At 42.4% G+C, this 27,310-nt stretch overlaps 1 protein-coding gene across 1 annotated transcript; it reads right to left on the reverse strand.

The window, feature by feature from the left end:
• Nucleotides 1-396: 396 nt before the first annotated feature.
• On the reverse strand, nucleotides 397-27,310 carry LY86 (lymphocyte antigen 86). Its single transcript, XM_065669290.1, has 5 exons — nucleotides 27,028-27,310; nucleotides 12,430-12,516; nucleotides 10,845-10,973; nucleotides 4,036-4,088; nucleotides 397-1,137 (listed from the first exon to the last, which is right to left on the reverse strand). Exons 1-5 carry the CDS (start codon nucleotides 27,146-27,148, stop codon nucleotides 1,042-1,044), a joined length of 486 nt encoding a protein of 161 aa, XP_065525362.1. The 5' UTR covers nucleotides 27,149-27,310; the 3' UTR covers nucleotides 397-1,041.

A 27,310-nucleotide genomic window follows, 5' to 3' on the forward strand; every position in this document is an offset into this window, starting at 1 on the left:
TTCCAGATTAGAACTCAACCCTACTCCTGATCCTCCCCCTACACTACAAGTCTCCCAAACAGGTGTCCATACTTTTCAGGCCAAAATCCTGTTCCTGTGTCCTGCCCTGTGCTTGGTTATCCACCTACCCATCAGTTATGCCAGCTGCAAAGGCTCCTGGAATGAGAGGGTTTGGTGATGTGCTGCACTTGGGAGTGTAGTTAGTGTTTACTTCTCCTGGGGTTTTGTGCTCAAAGCAAGGAATGCTTTGTCCTCTGCTAGCATAAAATGTTTGTCAACATGTCTGATATTTCATATTGAGCTGCTCATGTAACTTGTTTCCCCCAATCTTTTCTGCCTTCCTTTTTTTTGCTACTCTAAGCTTTGGATAGATCTAGAACCATGAGGAAAAATAAGAAAATTTCATTATGAATTTATTGAGAAGCAAGAAGAGCACATAACACATAGCAGAATGATTCATGTATCACTGAAAAGACATTAAAGAGTGAAATTCTGGGTAGACCCCAGAAGACTTGAGTGATGTGAATCTGGTAACAGGGCATGGATCACTGGGAAAAATCCATGTTCATACTATGTGGTCTTTGTTCTGTGGTATAACAAAATCTATACTAGTGGAAGCTCCAGACAGGCTCCGGAGAAGATTGAAAATGTTGAGTGCTGTAACTGCATGATAAGTGATAAAAATGAAAGCCATCTTCAGCCTGTTAGAAATGATATCTCCATAATTTACTGGGGAAAAAAAGAGAAGTTTAGGCTGTTGCCTGTTCTTCCTCATGCTATTTTCATCCCAAGATGGGAATGTTGATATCAGACACTTTCTACTTGCAGCTGTATATATTGGAAGGAAAAAGTAGGCTACACTGTGCATATAGAGAGGAAAATTACCACTAGGGGGGTCTAGTCACATCTTGAAAATAGTGAATTATGAAGAGGAATAGCATCAGAACCACCACGTGGGGATTATTTCCTTCAGAATCATTGTGGCATGCAAGCAGCTCACTTGGCTTGAATAGCTTTGGTAGCTTTCATGAAATCTTGTTGCTAATAATAATCTAAATAATTTTTCACGGTAACATAGGCACAAGCGACAGTGTCTTGGTCTTCATTAGTCAGCTCTGCTGAAATAGTGTAATCCCCCTGTATGAGACAGACACAAAGCAAGAGATTAGCCCATCAATAGTTTATGACTGCTTCTGTTTCTGTGAGGGAGCCCTCTTCCTAGAAACAGAATAACACTTTCCCTATCCAGTTTCCCCAAAACATTTCCTGTCCAAATGTTTCAGAACTGGTAAAGGACTTGTCCATATTTTGTGCCAAAATAATCTCATCAGGGATGTCAGTGCTGACAGCACAAGTTCAAAATTAAAACAGTGCAAGGGGAACAAAATGTTTTGATGCATGAAAATTCATTTCAGATCTGTGTAACTTTTCGTGTTTCCTATGATCAAGCACAACATGGCCTGTGCTGTTTAGTAACTGGAAGGGGAAGAAGTGCTCTGTCTGGCACTTCTCTTCCTTGGATCTTTTTCTTCAGTGTGTACACTGTTATCCATATAACATTTATGCGCTTGAGGGATATGTGTGTATAGATGACTCAATCTGTAATGAATTCCTATATCATAAAACAAGAGGTAGATTAATTTCAAATTGTGTAGTTAAAATTACTAAGAATTCTGGCTTTGGGGAGAACGTTTTATTGTTGCAGTGCAAAAAGTCTCATCTTGGAACTATGGCTTTTCTGTATTGGTCAAAACTGCTCTTTCCAGACACTTGGAGAAGTAGCAGCACTAGGCAGAGAACGTAACAAAGCTTATTTAACTCCTGGAGAAGAGCTGAACTAGATTTCATTCCATCTAGATTACTGGTACTGCAGCATTTCTTTCTGTTTTTTTCTGGAGTATGGGGGGGAGCAAAACCTGGGGGAGAAGAGCTTGGCAGCAGTGGCCTTCTGGCTTTGAACCACAGAAAGCTCTTGCCCTGCTCAGAACTCTTCTGGCTGCGGAGTGGAAAGAGACACAGAATGAGTCAGGTTTTTTGGCATTTGGGATTTCTAAAGCAAGAAATGGTCTGTGTCCCGACAGAGAGGCTCAAGTGTAACATCCAAATTTAAAGAGAGGCCCAATAGCAACATGCTCATGAGAATACAGCCTTGTGATTGCTGTGCAAACTGTGCAAATGCCCATCAGGCTGCTCAGCTGAAGCTGCTTTTCACAATGAGCAGAAGACGATTAATGCTTGGGATAACTCCTTATTGCTGGCATGGAAGGATGGTGTTGTTTGCCTGACTGATTAATTAACAAAAAAGGTTTCCTACTTCCTTTCTCACAAATATGTTAATTCCCCAAAAGCTTCTAGTTCTATTCACGGAAGGGAGTTTATAATAACTCATTTCCATTGCTCATTAGTGATTTAGATTTTTTTTTTCTCCTCCAGAATAATTTTTTGCTCATGGGTAAAAATTGTGATTAAAAGAGGATTGTGAACAGTCTTAGAATTCCTGGCTCCAAGCTCAGCTAATTTACCCAGAACTGGAGTTTTATTGGTCGCTGTGGATGTTTCTAGGGCTTTCTCTTGGTCTAAAGACCTATGCCTTTTTTTGTCTAGAGCCTTGGTATGTTAGTAAAGATGCTCCTGGGCCATGATGCTGACTGGTATGAGCTTGGGCACTCTGGTGTGAGAGATCAAAAGGTTTTGCTCAACACAGCATCTTTAGGCGTAGCCTTTAGGGAAGCAGGCTGGTAAGGGTAGGATAACAGCCTGCATGAGGGGGCCCAGCTGCCTGTGTGAAACTCTTGGAAAGTGAAGGTTGTGGTTGCTAGTATCACCAAGGGAAGACTGAGACATATGAGAAAGTAGCTGTTATGGAAGGCTCCATCCACCCAGAAGCCAGATATCCTTGTTATCACCTCTGCCAGCCTTGGCAAGCCAGGCTCTCTGGGACTCATGTCCTTGTTCTACATCCCTGTTCTGATCCTGTTGTCTTTTCCTGCATCTGAACCAACCCAGTGCAGAGCAGGCCCCAGACCTCATGTCTGAGGTTCTGACTGCTAGGTTTTATGTCTGCTGCTGAACTGAGAGCTCAAGCTGTGCTTCTCTTGTGGGAGTAAATCTAAGGAGTGTGTGACTGACCACCTGAAGTGTGTGCATTTGCAGTAGTGACTGTGATGCTTTCTTCACCATGTTCTCAAACAGATACCTTGATGATCCAGATCTTGCCTTTTCCCCTTCAGTCTAGTCTCTTCAGGCATGTGGCTAAAAATTCTTTCTTATTTACTGGTCAAATATGGCTTCATGTTGTGCCCAGTTAAGAGATTCTGGTGCATGAAATGTTTGAGACTTATCTTGCTTTGCAATGTGATTTGGTTGACCTTCTAGAAGGAGACTTAATTCAGCATGGAGAAGGCTGGTTGTAAAGACCTTCTGTAACGGGTGGCCAGGAAATTCAGAGCAGTGCCTAGAATACTGCCCGTTTTCTTACCTTTGTAAGAAATTATCTTATTATTTTAAGACTCTGTAAGTCTAGAGAAAGTGTTCTTGGCCTAATTAACTTGTACTTCCAGTTGCAACCTAGAAGACCTCTGTACCTGTATCTAACACCATATAGGCTCAGTGGAACTCATACAATTACAACAGTTGAATAAATTACCTTCATAGCTAGTGAGGATGAATGAGCTTCTCCAAATTGTTCAGCCCACTAAGGAGTGAGCTGAATTGCAGCCTTGGTCTCTGAGGAGTCTCCTGGAGCTGCTGCTTTTCTTGCTATTTTAAGAGAAATAGAGGGGGAGCCTACTAAAGAACAGTATGGCTGCATGACTTAGTGCTGGCAGAGGGGACCTGCTATCCTAAGAAAACCTGTCTATCTCTCCATAATGCTTTAAGCAAAGCCAACTTAATTTCATATTAAAAAGGATTAGTCATGTAAACACTATCAGATCCAGTGTGCAATCTGGGGGAGCCTGGAATATGCTGATGTGATTGCTGGCAGTCCTCTGATTATACCTCATCCAGAAAGCCCCTCTGCTTGGGAAAACTTACCTGTGGGATTTCTTTGATACCCAGTGTGACTGGTCCCTCATAGTAGAGGTGCTCTGAAAAGCAGAGATGGTGGTAGGTGGTTAGACATGCAGCACGTGAGGGAAACAAGCAGCTGATCATAGATGCTTTTTTGTAATAGTTCTTCAAAGTGCTTCAGTGACAAGTGTTATGGAACTGCAAAGTGCTCTATAGAGTCTTATAACAGCCCTCCTGAGGAAACATCAGGATGTGTGCTGCCTTACAGGGAAAGCAGGGCAGAGCCTGGGCTCAAGGAGAGCCTGCAGCCCCTGTCTGAGTGGAGCAGGGAGCATAGCTTTGCACAACCAGGTGGGTGTTCCTCTGTCAGCATGAATCCTGCAAACGAGGAAATGAAAGGGGAGGGGGAATTGCAGGAAATAAGTGCTTTAGCATGATCTATTAACAGCCTGCATCTGCAATAATTGGATGGTACTGTTTTGGTAACTTTCATCAAAAACAATTTGAGCTGAGTGTTTCTGTAGGTGTGGACTTCTGACTGCTTGCTGAACGTGACCATGAAGTAATAAAAACACGTCTGTCTCGCTGCTGAGGGAGCTTTTCACCGATAAGTTACATGATGTGCTAAAGCCATCACAAGTTGTGTTGGTGACTGGAATAGATCCCAGGAGCTCCAGCTTCCAATCCTCATCTCCCTAACAGCAAGGCATGCTTCCTCTTTGCTGTGGAAGAAAGGGCAACTTTGGCATTAATGGACAGAATTAGCAAGCTGTTCTGCAGTTCCTCCTACTTTTTTCATAGCTTACTGGGCTAAACTCTGCAGACTTGACAGAAAATAAAATTGGTAGATGTTACAGTATTTCAGAACTTCTTGCACAACTTGGCCTCCCCAAGTTGTGGAAAAGTCTAAGAACTGTTTAAGGATTCTCTTTTGTAGGTGTCATGGAACAGTCTTTACTTTGACAGTGACAGAGGAGTGTTTCATGTCTATATGACTATGTGCTGGCGTACTGATGCTTGTCGCTTCTAGAGAGTTGTTTTAGTCCAGTCTCGCTGTGCTGGTTTAAATTGTTTCATATGAAAGATTGGATAAAAGGTTTGTAACAGCATTTTTGTGTCATGTGGTCCATCCCACCATGCAGTTGGTATTTGACTTGGAACAGAGTCCACAGAAAGCCTTCCTTACACATGCTATGAAATGTTAGTGCCTTGTAGCAAACTTGTATGAAAGAATCATAACTGTAAGAAAGAAGCAGGAAAAGAACAGGAGAAGCCTGAGACATCACCAACGTTCTACACCTTTGCATTAATGGTGAGTTTATTAAACTTAATACTCTGATGATTCTGGGAGGTGGAGAAGTTGCAGAGCTTCTCTCAGTGTTGCCCTGAAAAACCTAATGCCAAAATGGAGAATAGAATGTTTTGGTTTGTAACTCTCAAACTGATCAGCTCTGCTGCAGTACTCATGTCTCTCTGCGTCCCTGGCTATTTCACCTGTCCGCCAAGAAGTCTTTTCAAAGAGCAGTCACCATTGCTGCTTGCTTCTGTGCATGAAGCAGAGCCCTGGAGTCTGACACATCTTCACTGCAGAGAGCAGTGACTCAAGAATTTTGAAAACACAGAGCAGCCCACTTCTCAGCTCACAACTTTAATAGAGTCTAAATGGGAGTTAAAGGCATTGCAGACTGCATGATCTGTGTGATGAGTGTCCTCCGTGGGACTTGAGCTGTATGTGTTGATGTGTGCTAAGCCATACTGTGAGCTGCCTCCTCAGGGTGATGTGGACCATGCAGTGCATCCTCTCTTTCAGTAGAGAGCCTTCTTTGACTATTTCTCCTTCAATCAACTCTAAGCCTAGCAAATCCTGCATGGCAGCAGAGGAGAGTGGAGAGGACCCTGGGCTGTGAACTGTCACCCTTCCATGAAGTCCTTCTCCACAGGGATGTGGGGAAAACTCCTCTTGGATCATGCGGCTCATTAGACTCACCTACACTGTCAGAAAGCCATCCAGAATCGAAACATACAGATGCAGCATTCAAGCTCTGCAAAGCCTATATTTTAAAATGAAGTAGGAGTCGTCAGGCCATAAATTTGCTTCTGAAATGATGGCAATGCTAATCTCTCTCCTTGAGTGTAGGTAGAAGCTATTTTTCCCCCCTACTTTGCTGTGACAAAATAACAATTACATCAGAGCTAGATAGATGCAGTCTTGGGGCTCTGCTTCAGCCCTCTCTGAGAAGTCTTCCATAATTTCCCTGATGTGTGGTAGCTATGCCTTTGCTCACTAATCAATGGAATTGCTCTCATGGGCTGTACTATCTTTTAGTGACTGCAACATCTCTTCAAGGAGAAAAATCTGAGGGAGCTGGGACTGCTTAGCATAAAGAACAGAAGCATTAGGGAAAGCCCATCAGTATGTACAAACACCTGACGAGAGGATGTAAAGAGGACAGAGCCAGGCTCTTCCCAGTGGTGCCCAGTGACAGGACAAGAAGGAGTAGGCACAAATTGAAGCTCAGTAGGTTTCACCCTACTGTAAGAGTAACTGAGCTCTGGCACAGGTTGCTCAGAGATGATGTGGAGTGTCCATCCTTGGATGTATTCAAAAACCCCACCTGGACATGGTCCTGGGCAACCAGCTGTAGGTGGTCCTGGGTGATGTAGGTGGGAGCTGGACTAAATGACCTTCAGAGAGACTTTCCAACCTTGCCTCAACAATGAAGGGGGCAGGGGAAGGACTATGCTGTTTTGAAAGTATGTCCTGAGAGGAAACCAAGGGCAGTTTTCATTTTCAGCTACTTGAGACTTGCCAGGAAACAACATGGATGCATAGATCTGCTGAATCTTATTCATGTTCACTTCAGACCATGGCGACCTCCTCAGTACCTATGCTGGCTGCATCAGGCTTTTCAAAGCCTGTTCAATGTTCCTCTCACATGAGGATTTCTGCTATAATTCCAGAAGTGTAAACATCCTCCAAGGCTTTAAGGACTGTAGTTTATCACAGCATCTTTCATATACATTTTTCTCCATATAGTCATACATTTTTATAATCCTCCATTGAAAGAGGATGAACACATCTGCTGCAGTAAGTGTAACTGTCACAAACACTGAGCCAAGCTCATTGAAAGAATTCTGTGGTTTCTTTTTAGAGCAAACCCAGATGTAGCTGCAAAAATATGTACAGACATTGGGAACGGCATAAAACATGAGTGCATTTTTCCAATTAAAAATTCTCCTATGTCTTTATTAGTCTGTTGGTAAGTTATGATATCTGTCAAGCAAGCTGTCATCAGTGATAGGCTTTCAATCCACCTTCTATTTTCAGACCTTTTTATTAGAGACTTAACTGAAGCTGATTTCTGTAGAGCACGCTGGAAAATATTTCTAGTGTACCACTGTTTCAAGGTGATGATGTTGTATTTATTGTAACAGCTTTTCCCTGTTGTTTCTACCGAAAATAACTTCAGTCCCTTTCCTTGCCAGTGAGCAGGCCTCTAGTAGTTTCCAGTCTCAAGCAGAGCTTTCAAATGTGTAAAAAAACTTCCTGAGGATTACTTCAAGTTACTGGTTATCATTTATCGTGAAGATGCCTCTCATTCCTGACAAAACACCTATAATGAAATTCTCACTCCTCTTTCTCAAATCTTTCCTGCACTGCAAATTTTTATACGTTCTCACACTCTTGTACTATATAAAGGCCCTGTACATCTGCACCCACCTCTTCCTTTTTCTGTTTTAAATCTTTTTAGAACTTAAATGCTCCATGTTGGAGTTGTTCTAGGACACGATCTTGCACCCATGCAACTGACACAACTTCTCTTGAGTTTTAGGGATATAGGAATGATCCGAGTAACTGCCAGCTATATCTGTATAGATGAGTGAGAAAAATGTGCATAAATACATAGCCAGGTGTGAAACATCCTCTCTCTTTTTACTGAGGAGGAAAAAACAAGATGAAAGGGATTGCATGTCAGCCCAAAGACCTGGTTTTGTGGTGTAGCGGCGGTACACATAGAAATATGTATCTAAACTCTCAATGTGATACCCAGTTCTGTAATTCATGTTATGTTCTTTACTTCTATTCACAACTGCTAGTTTAGAAACCTGCTCACTGTAGTACTTGCCAAAAGAGGCAATAATGCAAAGAATGGAGTTGGCAAGCACAGGGGGTGTTTCTCTATGGTTTGGGAGTGTGCACAAGGAATTGTGCAAGTGCTCTGGTGGTGCCTTTATCAGTGGAGCCTGAGAGAAAACTTGCAGACTTGCAAAGGATGCAGCTATCTTTTTGTCAGGAAGCTTTGTATAAGCCTGCAAGTTATGGTTGGCACATTGCTAAATATTACCCTGCCAGGTCTTTTTCCTCTGATTTCGGTGATTGTGTTGGGAAATCTGTTAAATCTTATGTAACCTTTTCCTTTGGAGGAAATGAGGATTAACCAGAACTTTCTATTAAAAAAAGAGAAAGACCTGAGTTCATGTTATGCCTCAGAACTTAGCAGTTTTGTTGTTGTTGCTCTAAAATGGGCAGCAGCCCATTTCCTTGCAACCTTTGAGCTAACAACTTTACAACAGGCATATAGCTCAAAGATCTTGGAATCTTATTTAGGAGTGCCAGATGTGAATTTTGTGTAACATAAATAGTAAATACTACATGATTATGATGAACGTTAAAATTCCAGATATTTCAAGTCTCCTGAAGTATTTCCAGTCATGGCAAAAGTGTAGGACTATAGGAGAGCAAAGAAAAATAAAACAACCCCAAACACCAAAGACTCTTACATCCAGCTCTTAGAAGTCTCTTTTCCTTCCAGCTTCTGCTCTGCTTGTCCACATAACTGAGTGCACCAATAAAGCCTGTAGCAGAGCTATGTTCTGTCTCACTTTGGGAAGGGGAGGAACAGGAAATACGTGGCCTCCTTGTGGAAGGCAAGCAAATTCTGTGTGGAACTATGTTTAAACTCGGGTTAGGTCTGACCAGATGTTGGAAATGTTGCCTGTATTACAGGGTAAAAGGGGCTCGGCATGAAAAGCTTCAGTTGAAAAGGCTATCTGCTCCTCTGTAGCTTTGCTATGCTGCATACTTGGCCATTTACAATATTGTCCTTTCTGCACAACTATTAGGTCATATTTAGACCTGTGCCAATATGATCAAGTGTGGCTGTGCTGAACTGCCTCATATTGGCCTTCAGCTGATTTCTGTGTCCGAAAACATGGGTTAGAACCAAATGTCATGTAACTAAAAAATACCACATTTTGAGTTTGAACCTTAGTCTGAGAAAGTTTAGTTCTTTCCTGCTGTGGCTTAATTGCTAAATAAAAACAGCTACTGAACAAAAGGTCATGTATTAAAGTGTGTGGCAGAGGTCCTTGCAGTCACTGAGGCATGCTTCTAAATGAAGATATATAGTATTATTTAAACCACCAACTATGGCTTTATATCATAATGTACCTCAATTAGTAGAAACAATCACTTGTCAATTTAAGATTAAGGGACTTGGAAACCCCAGGAGGCTTTGGCTTTGTGGCTTAATGTGTGAATATCAGTTTGTGCTCAGCTCAGGACTGACTCTACTTCTCCTTAATGTATTCTCTAAAGGATGTTATTTAGTACTTCACCAGAATAAGGCAGTTTTTCAGTAGGCCTGTGGGTGGTTTTTTCCCTCTTGTAACTCAATACACAATTGAAGAAATCTCTGAATTTAATTTTTTGTCTATCTGGCTTACAGGATTTACATAATTGGTTGCTCATGCAGCATTTCTCTATTATTCTCTGTGATATTTCTATGCTCTGTGAAATTTCTTAGTAATTTTCCAGGGGCTGTCTTAGCAGCAGTTCTGTGCATGGTCTTTAAACTCGTAGCCCTTGCACATGAATTATTGCAGCATTATCAGGACGGAGATGCAAGTCAGTGAAAGGAAAGCAGAGCTTCTGAAGCTAACTGGTGCTCTAACAACTCTGAAACTTCCCGGAAGCTCTACCTCTTTATTTTAAAATCAGCCTAAAGAGATGATCATGATGTAAGAGGGAATTCAAAATAACCATTTAAGATACGTGGATATTACAGTCCAGAGGGATGACTATAGCTTTTCCAGACATACCATAACTACCTTTTCACTACCTGTGTCATGGCAGACAGGACCTTGAGGTGCCCAGGCTCACATGGGACCAAAGATGCCTGCTTTCTGGGGGCAGCTAATGCCACTGTAAACCAACTAGTGCAAGTCTGCATCAGTTGGCAGTTTTACTGGCATGAACTGAAATCATCTGACTGCTGCATAGGCATGTGTTGAGCAGAAACAAGATGCAAACCGTAGATGGTATAAAATAGTATATTGATCCCAATATCCTTATTCAAGCATAATTTCTCCTAAAGTGAGTTAAGAACTGCCTTTAAGGACAGGAAGTGTTACTTGCTTAATAGTAAAGAACATGTTGAGAATGGCTTGTTTGTTTGCTCAGCCATTTATTTTCTAGAACTGACTTTTATTTTTGTCATACTTCTTGCTCACATGACAACCATGTGGCTATAAATAGGGCTTATGAACCTCTGTGCTGTTGGATGGGGCCACATTACCACAGTTATTTTTTATGGACTTGAAATCCCATGTGCACGCAATATTCTGTGATTAAAAGAAAAGCAAGCAGGTTAGGGAAAAAAAAACAGGCTCTGAAATTAAAATGTCTCTGTCCTACTGTGTTTCTGTCATCCATTAACATGCTGTTGAAGTAAACAGAACATTACGATGTATTGGTGAGCTCAACAGCACAGCGGGTGCATCCTGCTTGGAGTATTCAGTAGCCATCCAACACTTAGTGCTACCTAAATTACCTCCTTTCTTCTTTCCACAGAAAATAAGCTTGGAAAGACCCGGCTCACAAAGCGTCTCGGAGTAGGTTAAGACGGTCTTCCCATTTATGATGAGGTTAAGCTTGACATACAGTTCCTTGATGCTGTGTCCTATACACAAAGCAGAAGGAGAGCTTGGAGAAAGTGCAAGGGTAAACAAGTTTATTACTTTATTTTTAAAGATTCTATTATTTTCCCCTGCTGTTTAAGCCATTCAATGTCTTCACTAAGAACTCCTAATACATAGAAATCCATGCTTCAGGAACAGGTCCGTAAGTCCCTTAAGGTATATGAGGGGACATAATAGCATATATCTTTATTGTTAAATAAATACACCCATGACTTTTCTCTAACTTTGAGGCCAATTTGCATCATAAATCTAGTGTCTTCACATCTAAACTTCTTACTCGAATCAGCAGAGGGACCATGTCCAATGGGCCCCTGAGAGCAGCCTGTGGCCTGTACCTGCTGCCTGGGAAAATAGCTCAAACCTGTGTTTGAGGCAAACCTGTGTCAGGGACCAGCATAGCAGCCTGGCAGTGATGGGAGGTCTCCTGCTTGTGCCTGGCTTCCTAACATAGATACAGCCAGTGAGGGTACTGGATTTAGAGGAAGATTCTGTACTCTGAGTTGGTAAAGTATTTGCAAATGCCTGTAATGTGATTTTGCAGGCTTGCTTAACTTTGCAGCCACCTGAAAACTGATGCTCCTAGGCAAAAGGGCAGCATGTCTCATAGGAGGGAGATCTTTTGCATGCAAGGAAGCATTCCCAAGTGTTAAAAGACACTTGGCATGTAAACTTACTTTCAGCACTAGGAGCATACAGCAGTGCTCTCATATTTATGCTCTGGTAGTAGAGGTTCTTGGTGGGGCCAAGGGTTGCAAAAAGGTGGCTTTCCTGTGCAAGGGTCACAGAGCAAGCTATGGCTAATATTAACTTGCACACCCAGCCCATTAGCTCAAATGCAGTTCTGCTTTTGACCTTTTACTGCTGATCAGTCAAGTGCTGAAGGGTATAATTTCAGCTAGCACAGGTGCCGAGCTGATGGCATGACTGTGTTGCCTCAGGCTAATGCTTCCCCAGCGCTCCCCTAGCATGCTTCTCTGCATGCCCAGGAGGGACACAGAGATGTCTCCACCTTGCTCTGTGGGAGTCCCTTCAGTCCCTGCCTGCAAGGGTCAGCCCTGACAATTCAGTGAGCCCTGCTGGTGCTGACATGAGACTGTGGCTGCTGTAGCTGTCTCATTCAGCAAGATTCTCCCCAGAAGATTTAGCTGTGAAGACAAGCTTTAGAAGACCCCCCACCTTGGGTGTCCATGTGTTCTAATAAAGGGTAGGAGAGGAACACAGGCTGAGGGCTAATATGACTTGCTTAGGGTGACATACATAGTCTGAGGCCAAGCTGATACCAGAACTGACATTTCTGTACCCCTGCACAGGTTTTGAAGTTTCTCAGACATGAAGCCCTTTCCTATTTCATAGGAGGCTGTCACCCTTGCTTGCTTAATACCAGCACTCACATATGGACTACATGTTTATGGTGTAAGAAAATACCAGTTTACTTACTTAGCAAGATTGCAGCTCTGATGTTAAAGGTGTGGGTTGAGATATCAGAACAACGGTCAATGCTGAAAGCAAAATCTTGGTTGGGATCTGTTTGGAGACAGAAAGTTGCATTTTTAATGAGATACTGACTGTATAGAAGACAGCAATAAAATATGGAAGTGTTGTAAATACCAGATTACATATTCCTTAAAAATCTCCAAGATGTGCTCAAAGCTCCCATACCCTCTGCTTAATAACTACTTCTGTCCTTCCTGCCACTTCAATCTGAAGCATGTTCAGATGATAGCCTATATATGGCTAAAACCTACTGCATGGTGAAAAAGAGCCAAGTTCAGGGAAAGCAAGTTCTCCACAGTGGTGGATAGTTAGTACTCATTCAGCAGTGAAGTCTTCGCACAGCTGCTCTTCCTGGGATCTGTGGATCACTCTTCCTTCCACAGCACTGATGAGCAGTTGGTCATGATGATGTTTTTTAATTCATTAGTATCACAAGATGGCTTGGTGAGGCTGATTGCAAAACTGGATCCTGAAGTGGGATGTGAAGTCCAAAGATGAAAATAAAATGTGTAACTGAGATCCTGCAGTTTTCATGCTGGGTCCACCATCATGTGATATTTATAACACGGGAAATAGTCTACATTTCTTCTCCCTTTCTGAGAGACTGTAGTCAAAGGGAAGCCCTGCAGCCCATGCCTGATATGAATGTGGCTCTTACTAATTCCTACACTATCCATTTATCCACATCAACTTCCAAAACTCTTGTACAAACAAAATTGCTTTCCCCTCGCTTCCACCTTTTTTCCTTGCTAGCCTTCATGAGACTCTATGCTATGCCTGGAGGCTTGCTAAGGTGTCACTGTCTGGTGACAGGCAGCAGTGACAACTGACAGTTCTGCTCCCACAACCAAAGGCATGTGAAAGTGTTCCAGAACCATGGTTGGAGGAGAAGGATTTTGCCAGTTTGGAAACATCATCCTGAGCCTTACGGCTTAAATTAGGCATAGGTTTGTCCCTCGTGGTGGCTTTCCAGCCAGCCTGTGCATCCAACTTTCTTCTCTGTGGAAACCAGAGAAGAGACTGTGGCATGTGCAGAAATAGCTGTAGTCTCCCCCGTTTGCACAGACTTGGGAATCGAATTCTGGTTTTAAGTTATTGTTGCTTGAGGTAATCTTCTCACTGAATAGAAAATAATAGGTTGGGAGAATTTTTCTTTGCTGTGGTGAAACTTGTCACGAGTGTCTCTGTGACACTGGGGCTGAGCTAGCATCTCTGTAGTCTGATCCTGTTTTTGCAGCAGTGCCCCACAGCTGTAGCAGCTAGCAGAGAGCAATCCTGGGTGACTTAGAGGGGAGCATGAAATGAATGGAAGTGCTGGGAGAAGCTGAGGCTTTAAGCCAGGCTCTGCAGGCACATGGATTATCAGTGTGGTCCAAAAGGATCTCCTGACTCTTAAGGTCTGTTAAATTAAAATAACTGTTTAAAGGAGGGAGATAAAAAGCACTTGTGTTTTCCACAGCTGTGTCCCTTGATGGATTTTGACCCTCACACCACTAGTCTCTGCATCTGCATGATCTGTTTGGGACAAAAAGTTAGTGCCTGCAGTTGTTTATCTGCTCAAGTGTGACAAGAGTCAGAGGGTTGTCTTTCCTCCATTTCCATATTCTTGTCAGTTCTCGTTTTGTTATTGCAGCTTCAGAAGCTGTTGCAATCGGGTAGGAGAGCAGTTTCCTGCTCCAGATGGAAAGCATGTCAAACTTCTCTTTTCTCCCGGACAGTTACGCCTGCTTCCCCTCTGGTGTCTACCACCTTGCAGGGCTTGGTTTCTGCTTTCCTCTGGACTTCTGCAAGAGCCCCTCTTGTTTCTGTTTTGTGTGTGGTATGATGATAAGTTCCAGGAAGCAGTCGCTCAGATTCTAAGCAATTTAGGCTTTGATGCCTACAAACAGTGCTGGTTGTCAATAACTGGTCAGGTCTGTGATTTCCGAAGAGAGCTATGGTCACAAATGGCACTGCATCATATACAATGCTTTTCTCTTTTCGAAGAGACTAGGCTGTGCTTTAGTCAACAAATTAAATCATGGTATTAGGGCTAGAAGTTCAATTTTTAGTTCATTCTCATCAATATCTGTTTGGATGGAAAGGGGATGCTCATGAAACCAAGTTTCTCTGGAAAGCATGGGCTTCTTACAATGAACCTGACCTCGGGGTTGTTTTAGTTTGGATGTCTCCTGTCTGTTGCGTTTGGGGTTTTTTGTGTATGATATGTTTTGGGTTTCTTTTCTATGGATTGAGCTCTTTTATCAGATGACATATTTCACGGTGCATTGTAGCCATGGGTGTTTTCTACTGCTAGTGATGCAGCATAGGACTTTGGTGTGTCCAGAGAAGTGTTGTCTCTTCCCCAGAGAGGAAGAGAGCAAGGCAACACACACATGAGGAATTACAGCAGAATTTGTGAATTAGAGCACTTGGATTTTGTGTTGTAATTCTGTTGCTGAGAAATGTAAACTTTTCCACTGGCAAAAGGAACACCAGTTAATTTTCTGACCATCTCCCTGTGGAAATTCAGGCTATGATTTTGCAATCCAACATCTTAGATATTGTGATGTGTGTGGGGGCCTCCTGCTGAAATCAATTGAAAGGATGGCAGTGTTGCTAAAGCAATGGTGCCAGGGGGTCTGGATTCTGAGCAATGTAGGCAGAAAGGTTTCTGCTAAAAGGAAATTAAATAAAATAGTGATTTTCTTTTAACCATTTGATAATTGAAGGTGTCTGTATATTCAGCTGTGCGCCATGGACTAAGGTAGTATGCCATACCCATCTTTTGCTTTAAATGCTGAGGAGTCCCTCATGTGGCAAAGGCAACTCGAGGCAACTGCCATTTTTGTTTCATCTCAGATACACAACTGTGAGTCATTGTGTGTCTCTTATGGAGGTTTAATACTTATCTTTTTTGTTTGCCTCAATCTGAATTGAGCTGGTTAGACTGGAAAAAAAATACATGTTATGTCTTTCACATGTGCAGAGCAATAACATTTACTGCTAAATCTCTAAAATACGTGGGGCTGCCCTTCAGCCTTCCACTTCCCTGCAATGTTTCATAGTGCACAGTACTGTATGTTCCCAGACTTCCCTCCACCCACTCCCTTCAATCTGCTCCCTCTTCCATAATTAAAGCTAGAAACTCTTCAACTGGTTGCAGAGTTCTGCTTTTCCAGTTCGGCTTTGATATATTACCAACACTCACAATGTTGCTGGAAATTTTGCAAACACGCTGAGGTTTATCAGTGAAAAATCTGCTTATTGGGGTTGGGGGGAGGGGAGAAAGGGCATTTTTTTTGTCCTTGTGTTTCTAGTGAGAAGGGCTGGGGCTGCAACATGCGTTGGAACTAGCATGAAGGTGCCTGGGACCAGCATTTTGTCTGAAGTTTGTCTCTAGCCGGTTCTAAATCTTTCAGGTAACTGCTCTGAGAAAGAGGCTTTTGTAAATCATCAGTGAACTTTCAGATCTCTTAGACCTGTTATTTGAACTTGGTGCTGTGGCTGATGCCGAGCTTTCAACTGTGTCTAGCACTGAATGTACAGCTCCCACTGAAGACTGGCTTCTGTAGTAGAGACCTGCTTTGTGAGATATAAGTCTGGGACAATGCCTGGTATCTTGCCACTGATCACCTCTTACATGGCATAGTGCCTGCTGACCCCATGCATCCCACCTCCCATTTCAACCTTACACAAGTACCCTAATGAAGATTTATGGCTATGTTGGCTTGGTATGTGGTTTTCCTTGCACATGACCTGTAGCTGCACCATAGCACAAGGCTTCAGCCTGGCTTACTATTGCAGAGTGCTCACAGCAATGAATTTGGCTGGGCTTTTCTAGAAGACTGAGCAGATGTGTGTAGTACATCCTGAAAGCTCCAACGAGTTCCTGAACATTTCTTCCTAGAGTTTCTTTTCCTTCTCTTGGCAGAAGGTTCATAGGTATCTTAGCTCAAACACATTTACAGTGGTGTATCTAAGTGACCCTCCTGGCTTCAAGCCTTGTACCTTTGATGGAGATTATTACCCTGGTAACAGGAACAACAGATGGGAACACACATTGATGCCTCAGTTACTGCAGTTATGGGTGCACCAGCTCATGCTCCTGCTGAACATGGATGTGCACCAAGCCACATGACTGTGAACTGGGGCTGCTTTCACACCCCACAGCCTTCTGTGCTCTGGGAGGTGACGTCCAGCAGGAAGATGAAGCAGGTAGCTGGAAGTGATAGCGTGATAACCCACAGGGAATATGTCCCTCAGAGCCTGAGCTGCTACATGACTAACTGGGCATTACAGAAACGGCGTTACACGGCCAGATGGGAAGCATCTGTTACAGGAATTTTGCTGGTCTGGTGTACAACAGCCTCCATCTCTTATTCTTCTTCCTTCCTCCCCACACCTTGTTAACTATCCTCTACTGGCTTTACTCTCATCTGAATCTGCTTGAAAGTCACATTGTTTCCATATGAGCATGAAAATCAGTGGTATGAGTTAAAGGAGCAATAAGCAAGGAAGCTTTGCCTGTAAGAGTCCATATCTGTTAGTCCTGCAGTGTGAGAAGACTCTCCAAACTGGTAAGCTTCGGGTGTTTCAAGATAACACTTTTGGGAGCAAATAAGCCATAGAATTGAAGGTAATGACATAGCTGCACTTGGCTAGGGTCAAACAAGGACAGACTGGTGCTAGAGAAGCTGGAAATTAGAACAAGGAAGAAGCATATTTAGTAATTACCCAACACTTCTCACCTTCAAAGCTCTTAATAAAATTAAATCATTAGTCCTTATAACATTCAAGGTGATGAAAGGAGAGGGAAAGAATGAGGAACTGTTTGGTATCTCAGACTTTATGCATTCACTTAACAATTTCCTTTAATGTCTGTTTAAATAAATTAACCTGAATGCTCAAGGTTATATTTGACACTGGAATCTACTTATAAGGCACTGAGGAAGAAGCATCAGGTGAATTAGCAGTTTTCAGTCGTGCATCTAAATTTCACTGAGTACCTTCAGTTTAATGAACTTCCCTTTGGGCCTGCATTCACTATGTGCCACTCCGGGAAGAGCAGAGTGACCCTCTGTTCAGAAGGAAGCAGAATAAATTTTAAGACTCATGTTGGCTGTTTCTAGCTTATCATGAGGATGCTTTATCTTAGGATGCTCACCTCAGATGTGATCAGCTCCAGGCTTTTGCCTAGTTTAGACAGACACTCTGACCTCCCTTGCAGGGGTCATGACATCTTTTATCTCCTGTACCTTTCTGGCTTGATTAGGCAGTGTGGAGGTGGATGAATAGGAAGATTAGAGTTCACATATCCTTAATGTCCTGGGGGTACAGACTGTGAGAATTCGCCTTTGAAAACAGTACTATCAACTTATGGTCTCTGAGGTCTGCTTAAACCTGAAGCTTTTGGAGATGTCCAATTGAGTGAATAACTCTGCTTCCTTTCTGATAAAACTTACACGGCTGTAGAGGGAAGCCTGAAAATTTGGTCTCGGTATCATCTCTAAGCTAAAAGAAACCCAGAACACTATCAGAATAAACTTAAAATAGGGTTTAAAAAAGTATTTGTGCAATATTTAAATTATTTCTACTCTACTCTCAAGAATACTGAACACTGGTAATGCAAAGGGCAATTATATGCTGCTTGGTCAGACTAGGGCATGGGCATTGCTGGCTGGTCTTTATGGCCCTAGTTTTGGAGCAGGGAGATTCCAACATCTTACAGAATTAGTTTAAAGAAAGGATGAAGACTTTGCTTCTTGCTATTTCAAATAAAAGTCATTGCTGAGTATAACCAGTGGCCAAATTTGCAAATATTCACTAGCTCAGAAGGCCGATAGCTTCTCCAAACATGTTGCTGGGGCACTGGCTGCAGTAGTAAGTACAGCGTGTGAGGTGTGTGAGGAGCAGATGTGTGATGGAGGGCTCAGCCTGTGAGCAAAGGACATGAGGTGTGGCAGATGGAGAAGAGAGGAAGAGATTTTCCTGGAGCTGCTGGTGGCTGGACAAGGAGCTGTGCATTGTGATGAGCTGGAGGAAGCCCCTGTAAAGACAGTGGGTCTGAGGGGGTCTGTGCAGGTGGAGGGCTGTGTTTGGGGATGAGGGTGCCACCAGCATGCACAAAGCAGCCTTGCAGAAGGCTTGACCTCAGTCCCCCTATCTTTTCCTGCATGAACCACCTTTCTTGGCAGCAGGCTTGTTAGAGCTGTTTGCTAGGGCTCAAGGGGAGGCCCAGTGTCTGAAGGTTCATTGCTTTTGCCAGTGGCGGTATTTGGGAAGGGGGGTTTCTGTGCTTTGTGTGGTATGACAAATCTTTGTCTGAGCCTGCTTGAGAAGACAAAACTGAAAGATGCCAGCTTTGAGAGATAGCACATACAGATCTCTATTTGTATTTGATAATCCTGATTTGTCCTAGTTAGGTTGAGAGAGAAAGGCAGGCAGGGCAGGCTTCAGCTACAGCAGTGTAACAAGAAAATCCTGCATTAATTTGGGCCCAGCAGGGAACGTATTAGAGATAGAAAGTCTTTGTTCTTCTGTTCTGTGGGTAAGTAAACACCATGCCCTACATGAGTAAGATGCATATAGTAACTGCCTGTATTCTTAATCAGATCTGTCTCTTCTCTCCATGTGTTGTGGGGATTTTGTTGCCTTTTGTTAAAAAAAAAAAATAAAATAATTCTTTATAGTGCTCTACTTGAGATAGATATTTTGGATATCAGTGCTTGCCAGTATGACTGGGGATTCATAACAGACTTGTACACTTGTGTCAGAAATAGAACCAAACATTACTAGAAACTGCCCTGCTGTTAGACACATGCCATGCTCTGGGATAGCAGGCTTTACCACTGATTATACAGAACAGCAGCAGCAGCATATAAATGGGCTAAATGTTCCCATTTTCCCAGGATGGGTTGAAATCCACTGCAGGAGCATGGCAGTGTGCTGTCGTTGGAATGGCATGCTTGCTCTGCGCAGGAAACTAGCTGGGTTCCTGTCTGCCCGATCACAGCTGGATTATCTGACAGGAGCCATCCATCTTCAGCTGAAGAGGAACCTGGTGCATTGGATTAATTTGTGGTAGCTTTCAAGGTTCTGGCTTTTCGCAGCTCGAAGTTCTCCTGAGTCTAAAAGTAGCATCTGGGACAGATCAAAGGCTTTGGATTTGGTATGTGGTGGTTCTGTACCATGCATTTGAATGTCTTGTCCCTGACGGTCATTGTTCCTCCCTAGTTTTAGGCTGCCTAAGCCTCCTTGAAGTCGGTGCAGTGACACCAACACACAGTAATTTTAAAGTAGTTCTTGCGTTTTTCTGAGGTATGTTAATTATTCTTAAATTATTTGGGATATTTTTGCTGATGGAAGTTATATTGCTGCGAAAACATGACACAGGCCTCTTTTCTTTGGTAAAATGTAAGCATTGTATGTTCCATTTTTGAAGCCTTGATGACAGCTCTAGATGATATGATGTGGCATTGTCAAGGAAATCTAGCAATGTTTCATATGATTACTCAGAAAGCTTTACATTGGAATACTTACAGGCAATTGTGGTTTTTTTCTTGCTCCTGACTTTATGCAATGAATGTGCCTTTTGATAATTTCTACGTTATGAGATACAGGAGCTAATCTCAAGTTTTTACCGAACTGTTAATACAGCTATGACTCACCTGTTTCATATATATTAGACTGCTCCCTCCATAAAGACTCAAATTCAGCATGCAGCAGCAAATGACAGTTCTGCCTTGCCCACGGTACTTCTGGACTGTAATGCAATATACAGTTTTCTGGGTGTGCCTCTCCTATTTGTTTGTAGAGGGAAGAAGCAGGGGCCATTACTCCTCCTGCTTGTAATACCTTGGTGACTTAGTAGCCACAACAACCGAAGATGTGGCAGAAGTCATGGGTGGAAAATGTGCCTTCTAGTTTAGATTTAGCATCTGGAGATAAGCAGGAGGGGCTGCCACACATAAACAACCCCGTTTTGCAGTCCACAATGCAGGACCTTCATTGATTTGGTGAAGAAATTGGCACTATGAGAAAACCTCTGAGAAGTAAATTATATGGGAAAATTTAAAACGTGGTGGGAAAAGTTCAGCCGAGGTTAATTCTCTCTACCACTAGTCTCAGTGAAAGCATTAATATTGATTTTGCTAAATGGTTCAAAGTGTAGATGCTGAACCTAATGTTTTTGCCAGATTACCTTGGAGGTATGAAATTGTCTCCTTCTCCTCCTTACCATTTACATTTTAAAGCTTAATAAATACTCTTCCCTCTCTAAAAGAAGAGGTAAAATAAAATCAGAACCATCAATAGGAGGTCACATAGGAAAAAAAAGGTTTTAATCCTCTCTAGTGAATCAGAGAGTGAAATAGATGAGGTAGTTTTAATTCATGGAGGGACCAAAATTTTAGAAGAAGATTTGCATGTGCACTCAGATCTATGCTACCTTCATTCTGATGATAGCTGCTGTTTGTTAGGATCTGGTGCTAGAAATATGCATGTCAACATCTGGCCTTCCCCCTGGAGTAAGTGAGATATAGCAGATGAATACTGCATCAAGGCTATGGCACTAAGATGGCTTGGACAGAGCAAGCAAACAACATAAAAAATGTTTTCAAGTGGAATTCTTAAGCTCTTTGATTGTTTGCCCATTAGTGATCTATGCAACAAAAGATCAGATGGCAGTTGATGTCGTGTGGCTTTAAATAATTTAGAAGCAGAAGCAATTGCTACAGACTGCTTGAGGGAAATAAATAAGTTCAAGAGAAGCATCTGGCTCAATCTTTCTGCCAAAAACACAAAGAATAATGGAAAAAGAACCTTCTTTTACCAAGTGTCTAAAGAACATTTGTCTTGAAGAAGCATGAGGTGAGATTTTCTGTGCAGACTCTTCTTTGCCAGCTGAAGCTATTAGATTACTTGTAACCTTTAAATAAAGGATATAAGCGTGTGGCGAGGGAGAAAAAGGCCTAATAATATTGGTTGACATAGAAAACAAAGTGATCTGCTGTAAAATTCGTGCTGCAATGATACCAGTTTAGTGGGACTGTTTACAAGTTAGTATTGCTGATTGAGCAGGGATGGGTGTTATAGGTCTATTTTTTAGAAAAGGAGCAAGAGGATTTTGATATAAGTAGAATATTTGATCTCTCAGTATGTAGGAAGAAGGATATGATGGGCTGAGTGTGTGTGTGGGGGGCAGTAAGACTGCAGCTATTCAGCATGGACAGACAGATCATCAGAAAATTGCAATCTAACCTGTTTCTACTTTTTTCTTCTTTCATTTTTCAAGCACAAGCAGTTCCCTCAAAGCAATGTTTAAAAGGAAGGTGTCTATACTGTGGTATCTGACCAGAATAAGTTCTGTACCACAATAACGCTGCTGACTTTAAGGTGCCATTTTAATGGAGAACCAAACCCATGCTCACAAGTTTAAAGAAAAGCCATACAAATGAGAGTTTCTCTATCTGTAAATGCAATCCAGTGCAAGCTGATACTGAAGTGGGCAGTGCTGCTCTCCTACTGTTCCAATGCAGGGCAGAAAAGAGCTTTAAGGAAATTACCCTGCTGGAAGTGTGACATAGAGCTATGCAAGCAGCCATGGAGCCCAGTGGATGTAAGTTCAGTCACAGAATCACAGAATCACAGAATCCCAAGGGTTGGAAGGGACCTAAAAAGATCATCTAGTCCAACCCCCCTGCAAGAGCAGGGTAACCTACAGTACATCACACAGGAACTTGTCCAGGCGGGCCTTGAATATCTCCAGTGTAGGAGACTCCACAACCCCCCTGGGCAACCTGTTCCAGTGCTCTGTCACTCTTACAGCAAAGAAGTTCTTCCTGATGTTAACGTGGAACTTCCTATGTTCCAGTTTACACCCATTGCCCCTTGTCCTATCACTGGATATCACTGAAAAAAGCCTAGCTCCATCATCCTGACACCTACCCTTTACATATTTGTAAACATTGATGAGGTCACCCCTCAGTCTCCTCTTCTCCAAGCTAAAGAGACCCAGCTCCCTCAGCCTCTCCTCATAAGGGAGATGTTCCACTCCCTTAATCATCTTTGTGGCTCTGCGCTGGACTCCTTCAAGCAATTCCCTGTCCTTCTTGAACAGAGGGGCCCAGAACTGGACGCAATATTCCAGATGCGGCCTCACCAAGGCTGAGTAGAGGGGAAGGAGAACCTCTCTTGACCCACTAACCACTCCCTTTCTAATGCACCCTAAGATGCCATTTGCCTTCTTGGCCACAAGAGCACATTGCTGGCTCATGGTCATCCTCCTATCCACCAGTCTTTCTTTGCTCTGCTTAGGAGGAGACATTGGCAAGTAAAAATAATTCTCTAGATGACCAGAGGGCCCTGCTTCTTTGTCTAGCAGAAGATGTTAAATAAAGCAAATGGTTACCCGTATCCCGAAACTTGTTTTATTATTTCATTTAATCTGTGGCTATGCAGATACAAAACTTGAAACTGGTTGCACTGTTTACATATTTAGGTTCTGGAGTTTAAAATTTGTACAGATTGATTGAAAGTTCACCTAATGGCTGTTAACCTTGCTTCAGATGAAATAAGAAGAAAAAGCAATCAAAGTCAGATACGAACTGCGAAATGTTTGTCTGATAGCAAAAAATCCAATGTCTGAACAGTGTTTTATAAAGCCCAATGAGTATTTCTCAAGATGTCATCTTCAAATACTACTACTTTGATTCTTCTGAGGATCTCCCCAAAATTCCTTGTTATTTACTCTCATACACAGAAAACAAAGTCCTTAATGGTCGCTGCTCTCCAGACCCTTTTTAAGAACCTTCTGCTGTATCAGGAACCTTTTCTGCACTGTCAAGAAACCTACAGTTTCAGGTACCAGGTAGCTCTGAAATCTGGGGTCCTAAAAGTAGAGCTTTATTAATCACTAAGCATACTGGTTTGGGTTTGCTGGTCAAAACAAAAACAGACATTCTGAAATGCTGATTTTATGTAGGCCCAACTAACATTTCAAGAAAGAGCTGTAAAAATAGTTGGAAAACAGTTTCCATGTGCCTGCAGCAGCAATCACCTCCTTTAGCCTATGAAGAGGGTCCTATTTGAACACTATATTGGAAGAATGTTTTCATGGCTAATTAAGACAATTAGGCTTACGTGAATAGCAGATAGAATAATAGAAGCAGGTGCTGGTAAACACACAGAGGAGTTATAATCTGTAGTCTCTGACTGCATTGCACTTTGCACTTTGAGGTGAATGCCTGACACTCAAATAACAGTGGAATCTGCTCGGGGCATTTTGCTGCCTCTGCCTTTCCGCCTTTCCCTTCTCAGACAATTGCCTTTTAAAATGTAGCTGGAAAGATCAAAAGTGTTATTACTGTAAAAAATCACTGTGAAATTAAAAGGTATAGGAATCAGTCATTTGTGTAGCAGGTTCTTTTCATGTCTCTGCATAGACTTGCCAATTACGGTTCTCTCTTCTCAGTCAGAGATGTTAACCTGTGTTGCTTTTATCTTGGGATCCCTGCCCAGGTTTCTAAAGTGATTTATGGTCATTTGAGATCTTCCTTCATTTTTGTCACTTCTTCCTTGGAGGAAGAGTGGTGCTGATGGGAAATGTCTTGCTATTTATGGACTGTCTCGGTGTTATGTCTCCTGTGGTTGTATAAAGGAGGCAGCATAGTGTCTATTTACTTTACTTTTAGACCAAACTTCTTTCAGCCTGAGTTTCTCCCCATGGATTTGCTGCTGAGAATTTTTGTCTGATTTCTTTCAGATTACTTTGGGGTTTTTACAAGTGCATTATATTGATTACTAGCATCTTGTTTAGTCCTTTCTTTTGATGCATATTTTGGGGTCCTAGTTACTGAATGCTTAGACTGACGTGTCTTGGTGGGATGGATCTATAGGATCCAGAACATGGACTGAGGCTGGGGGCTTGATGCATGCCTGTATCTTACGCACTATAGGGGCAGGATGCAGCTAGAGCAAGTGCTTGTAACAGGGAATTGGGACTTGCTGCTGGGTAGGTACCTGATATGCTTTATCTGTCTCTCTTCGGTTATCCACCTGAGCTTCTCTGGTACATTTATCACAGTTATATTGGCTCATATTTTTGGCTTTAGTCAGATTTTTACTGCATTATAGGAGAGGATCTGATAAACTGCAAAGTAAAAATGAACACTTAGCTCCTTTTTAAGTGCTCAGACTGATCTATTAATCTGTTGATAGGGGGCATTCAGCTCCAGAAATAAAGTTGTCAAGTACTTGGCAAAAATTCTCTCAACTTCCTTAAATTTTACTTGATTCAACCCTGGTTCACTGATACCAGTTTATAGTAACTCTCTATAGAGTTACTATAGAGCCTATCAGAGATGAAATCCTGACCCTCTTGGATCCAACAGGAAATCCTTTACCCAAGATTGCATCCTAGATACCTCACTGTGGCCACTTGTACTCCAAAAAATATGTCATCCTCTGGCATCTTCAGTGAGTAGGAAATACCATGGGGATTTCTGAGCCTGGAGGCAAATGGGGAGCCGTCTTCCCCGAAATAGCTAGAGAGTATGGGCAGTTGCCTGGCATTGACTCTGTGCTTGCTGACATTGCAAAATTGTCATGAGAAGGTTTGTTGGGTCTTGTTAAACCTAGACATTAGCCTGTCTGTCCTCTCCTGGATTAAGAACAATAGGTGGGACACCACCTACCCATAGCTGAAGAATGAAGCTATGTTCTACCCATCTACTTGTGGCTTACAGTGAAATGAAGTGGGGACAAAGCTTCCCCACTCCTGAAAAGGTGATCTGCACCTTTGGCACTATTGTGAGCTTGCCAGGAGGCTCAACAAGAGCAATGCCTTCTCTGAAGGGAATGAGGGTAGTGCATGCAGATTTGTCCTTCCAACCTGTAGAGTTTTTGGGCTCAGCCCAAAACACCTTGTATTTTTCTGCTTTCTGGAAGCTACCGGACTATGAGCTGCATCAGCAGAGATGCAGATGGTACGTCCTGGACTGATGCTACAGGTGTGGTAGCCTCTAGAAAAAGGCAGGAAAGAACACTAACAGCAGCTGGGAGTGTTAACACAACTGAATCTGCCAGAGCTGTAAGGGAGTGAGGAATCGGATTTAATTCTTGCATTATTTCCATGTCTGTGTAATCTTATCTCCCATAGCTATGTCTGGGAGAAGAGAAATCTTCTTTCATTGTTGGGTCCTCACCTGCACAATCTCTGGCTTGTGCTTCTCAAGCTGTGAATTCCTCCTGAACTAATGTACCTCTTACCTTTCTGCATGTGGCAAACCAGAATAAGTGACACACAAGCTCTAAACAAATGCATTTTGTTAGCTAGATCACTGGTGTGCATGGTGAGAAGCAATGCTGACTGACACGTGCCCAGCAGATAAATTTCATCATCATTTGAATTGACTCAAGCTGTAGCTTGTGCCCCTGTGTCAAGGCATCCCATGTTAACTGAGACCTTCTGTTGAGGGAACAGAATTAACTTATACAATGAATTCTTACTAAAATCAAGGTAATAATGAAGCTTGTATTCAATATCTAATTAAATATTTCCTAATGCAATATACCTATTTATAATACGTGAAGCCTGACTTTAGTCTCCTGGGAGCAGGCCGGTAAAGAAAAGCATTACAAATATTTATTTGCTTCTCTTGTCCCTCACTGGCTTTATTTGAATGGGTGTGCAAAACCGCATGAAATCTACCAGCGAGAAAAAGCCCCCTGGGAAATCCTTTGTATCAGGATGAATTGGAAAAACAAACTCTAGGGTGCTCAATTGCTATGAATCGCTTTTCAGATCACGTGCAGAAAATGAATGAGTCGTCTGTGAATCTAATTCCCTTTGTCCCAGTTGTAAAGCAGATCAGCACAATAGGAAAGGCACAAGGCCAGCAAAGCAAGAGGTGGAAAGCAAGCACCATTCAGTGAATTTATTTTCAGTCATTCCAGTGCTGCTTGCTCCTTTTCTTCTCTACAGATTCAAAGAACAAACAAAACCCTATGGTCCCTGGGAAATGCCTCTGTTAAGTGCTGCTGCTGAAGTCTCACTAAGCACGGTGGCAATGGTGGAGAACATGAATCTCTCCCACTGTCACGCTGGGTCCCTTGTCACTCCAAGTAGGAGGACAGAAAGCATATGAGCACAGCCTTGCTGCACATTAGGAAATCAATAGATCAATGCATTGAAGAATCTGTTTAATCCCGGGGCAAAAAGAAAAAGATCCAGGGTCTTCCTCTTTTTATTTAACCTAACTTTGAGATCAAAATCCTAGTCATCTCTTTCACACAAACTGGATTTTTGACAGCTGTTTATTATTCTGAATTAGTTTACATTATTTTCTCTTTATTATCTCCTATATAAATGCAGTTAGATTTGGGTGTGTGTCAACCAAACCAGCTGTATTTGAAAGATTAAAAATATTCTAGCTGTGAAACCCAGTGCTCATTTGGGAGCACAACCCTTCCATTCACTGCCTGGATTACAAGCCTCTCTCACTGCATAAGAACAACTTTGTTGCCCAGATAAAAGGAAAATGGAAATTTTAAAAATCTCACCACAGCTTTTGTAATATACTTCCAAGTTGTCCTCTTTGCAGACTGTGTGCGTAGGCCATTCTGTGCTGGCACTGATGTAAAGCAGGACTAAGATGAGAACAAGAACATTTGATATCTTCATGGTGGTGGTGGTAGTTTGCAGGATTACTTGTCTGTCTCTTGCTAACCCTCTGTGGAGGGAGGTGTTCCTTCCTTTCTCCAGGAGAGACCGGAGTTACAACATTCGTGCCTGTGGAAGGGTTAAGTGAGTCAATGCAGCCGTACTACAGCGTGGTATAAACAA

Source organism: Lathamus discolor, chromosome 2, assembly GCF_037157495.1.
Source record: "Lathamus discolor isolate bLatDis1 chromosome 2, bLatDis1.hap1, whole genome shotgun sequence".
In the NCBI taxonomy this organism is placed as follows: domain Eukaryota; kingdom Metazoa; phylum Chordata; class Aves; order Psittaciformes; family Psittacidae; genus Lathamus; species Lathamus discolor.

What these genes read in the sequence shown, in the direction of transcription:
- LY86 (XM_065669290.1), bottom strand. Translation starts at nt 27,148, where the DNA reads ATGAAGATATCAAATGTTCTTGTTCTCATCTTAGTCCTGCTTTACATC. An exon ending in AGTATATTACAAAAGCTGTG is followed by an intron (nt 12,517 to 27,027) that starts GTGAGATTTTTA and finishes GTCTCCAAACAG; the next exon opens with ATCCCAACCAAGATTTTGCT. An exon ending in CTGTGGAAAGAAGAAAGGAG is followed by an intron (nt 4,089 to 10,844) that starts GTAATTTAGGTA and finishes TCTGCTTTTCAG; the next exon opens with AGCACCTCTACTATGAGGGA.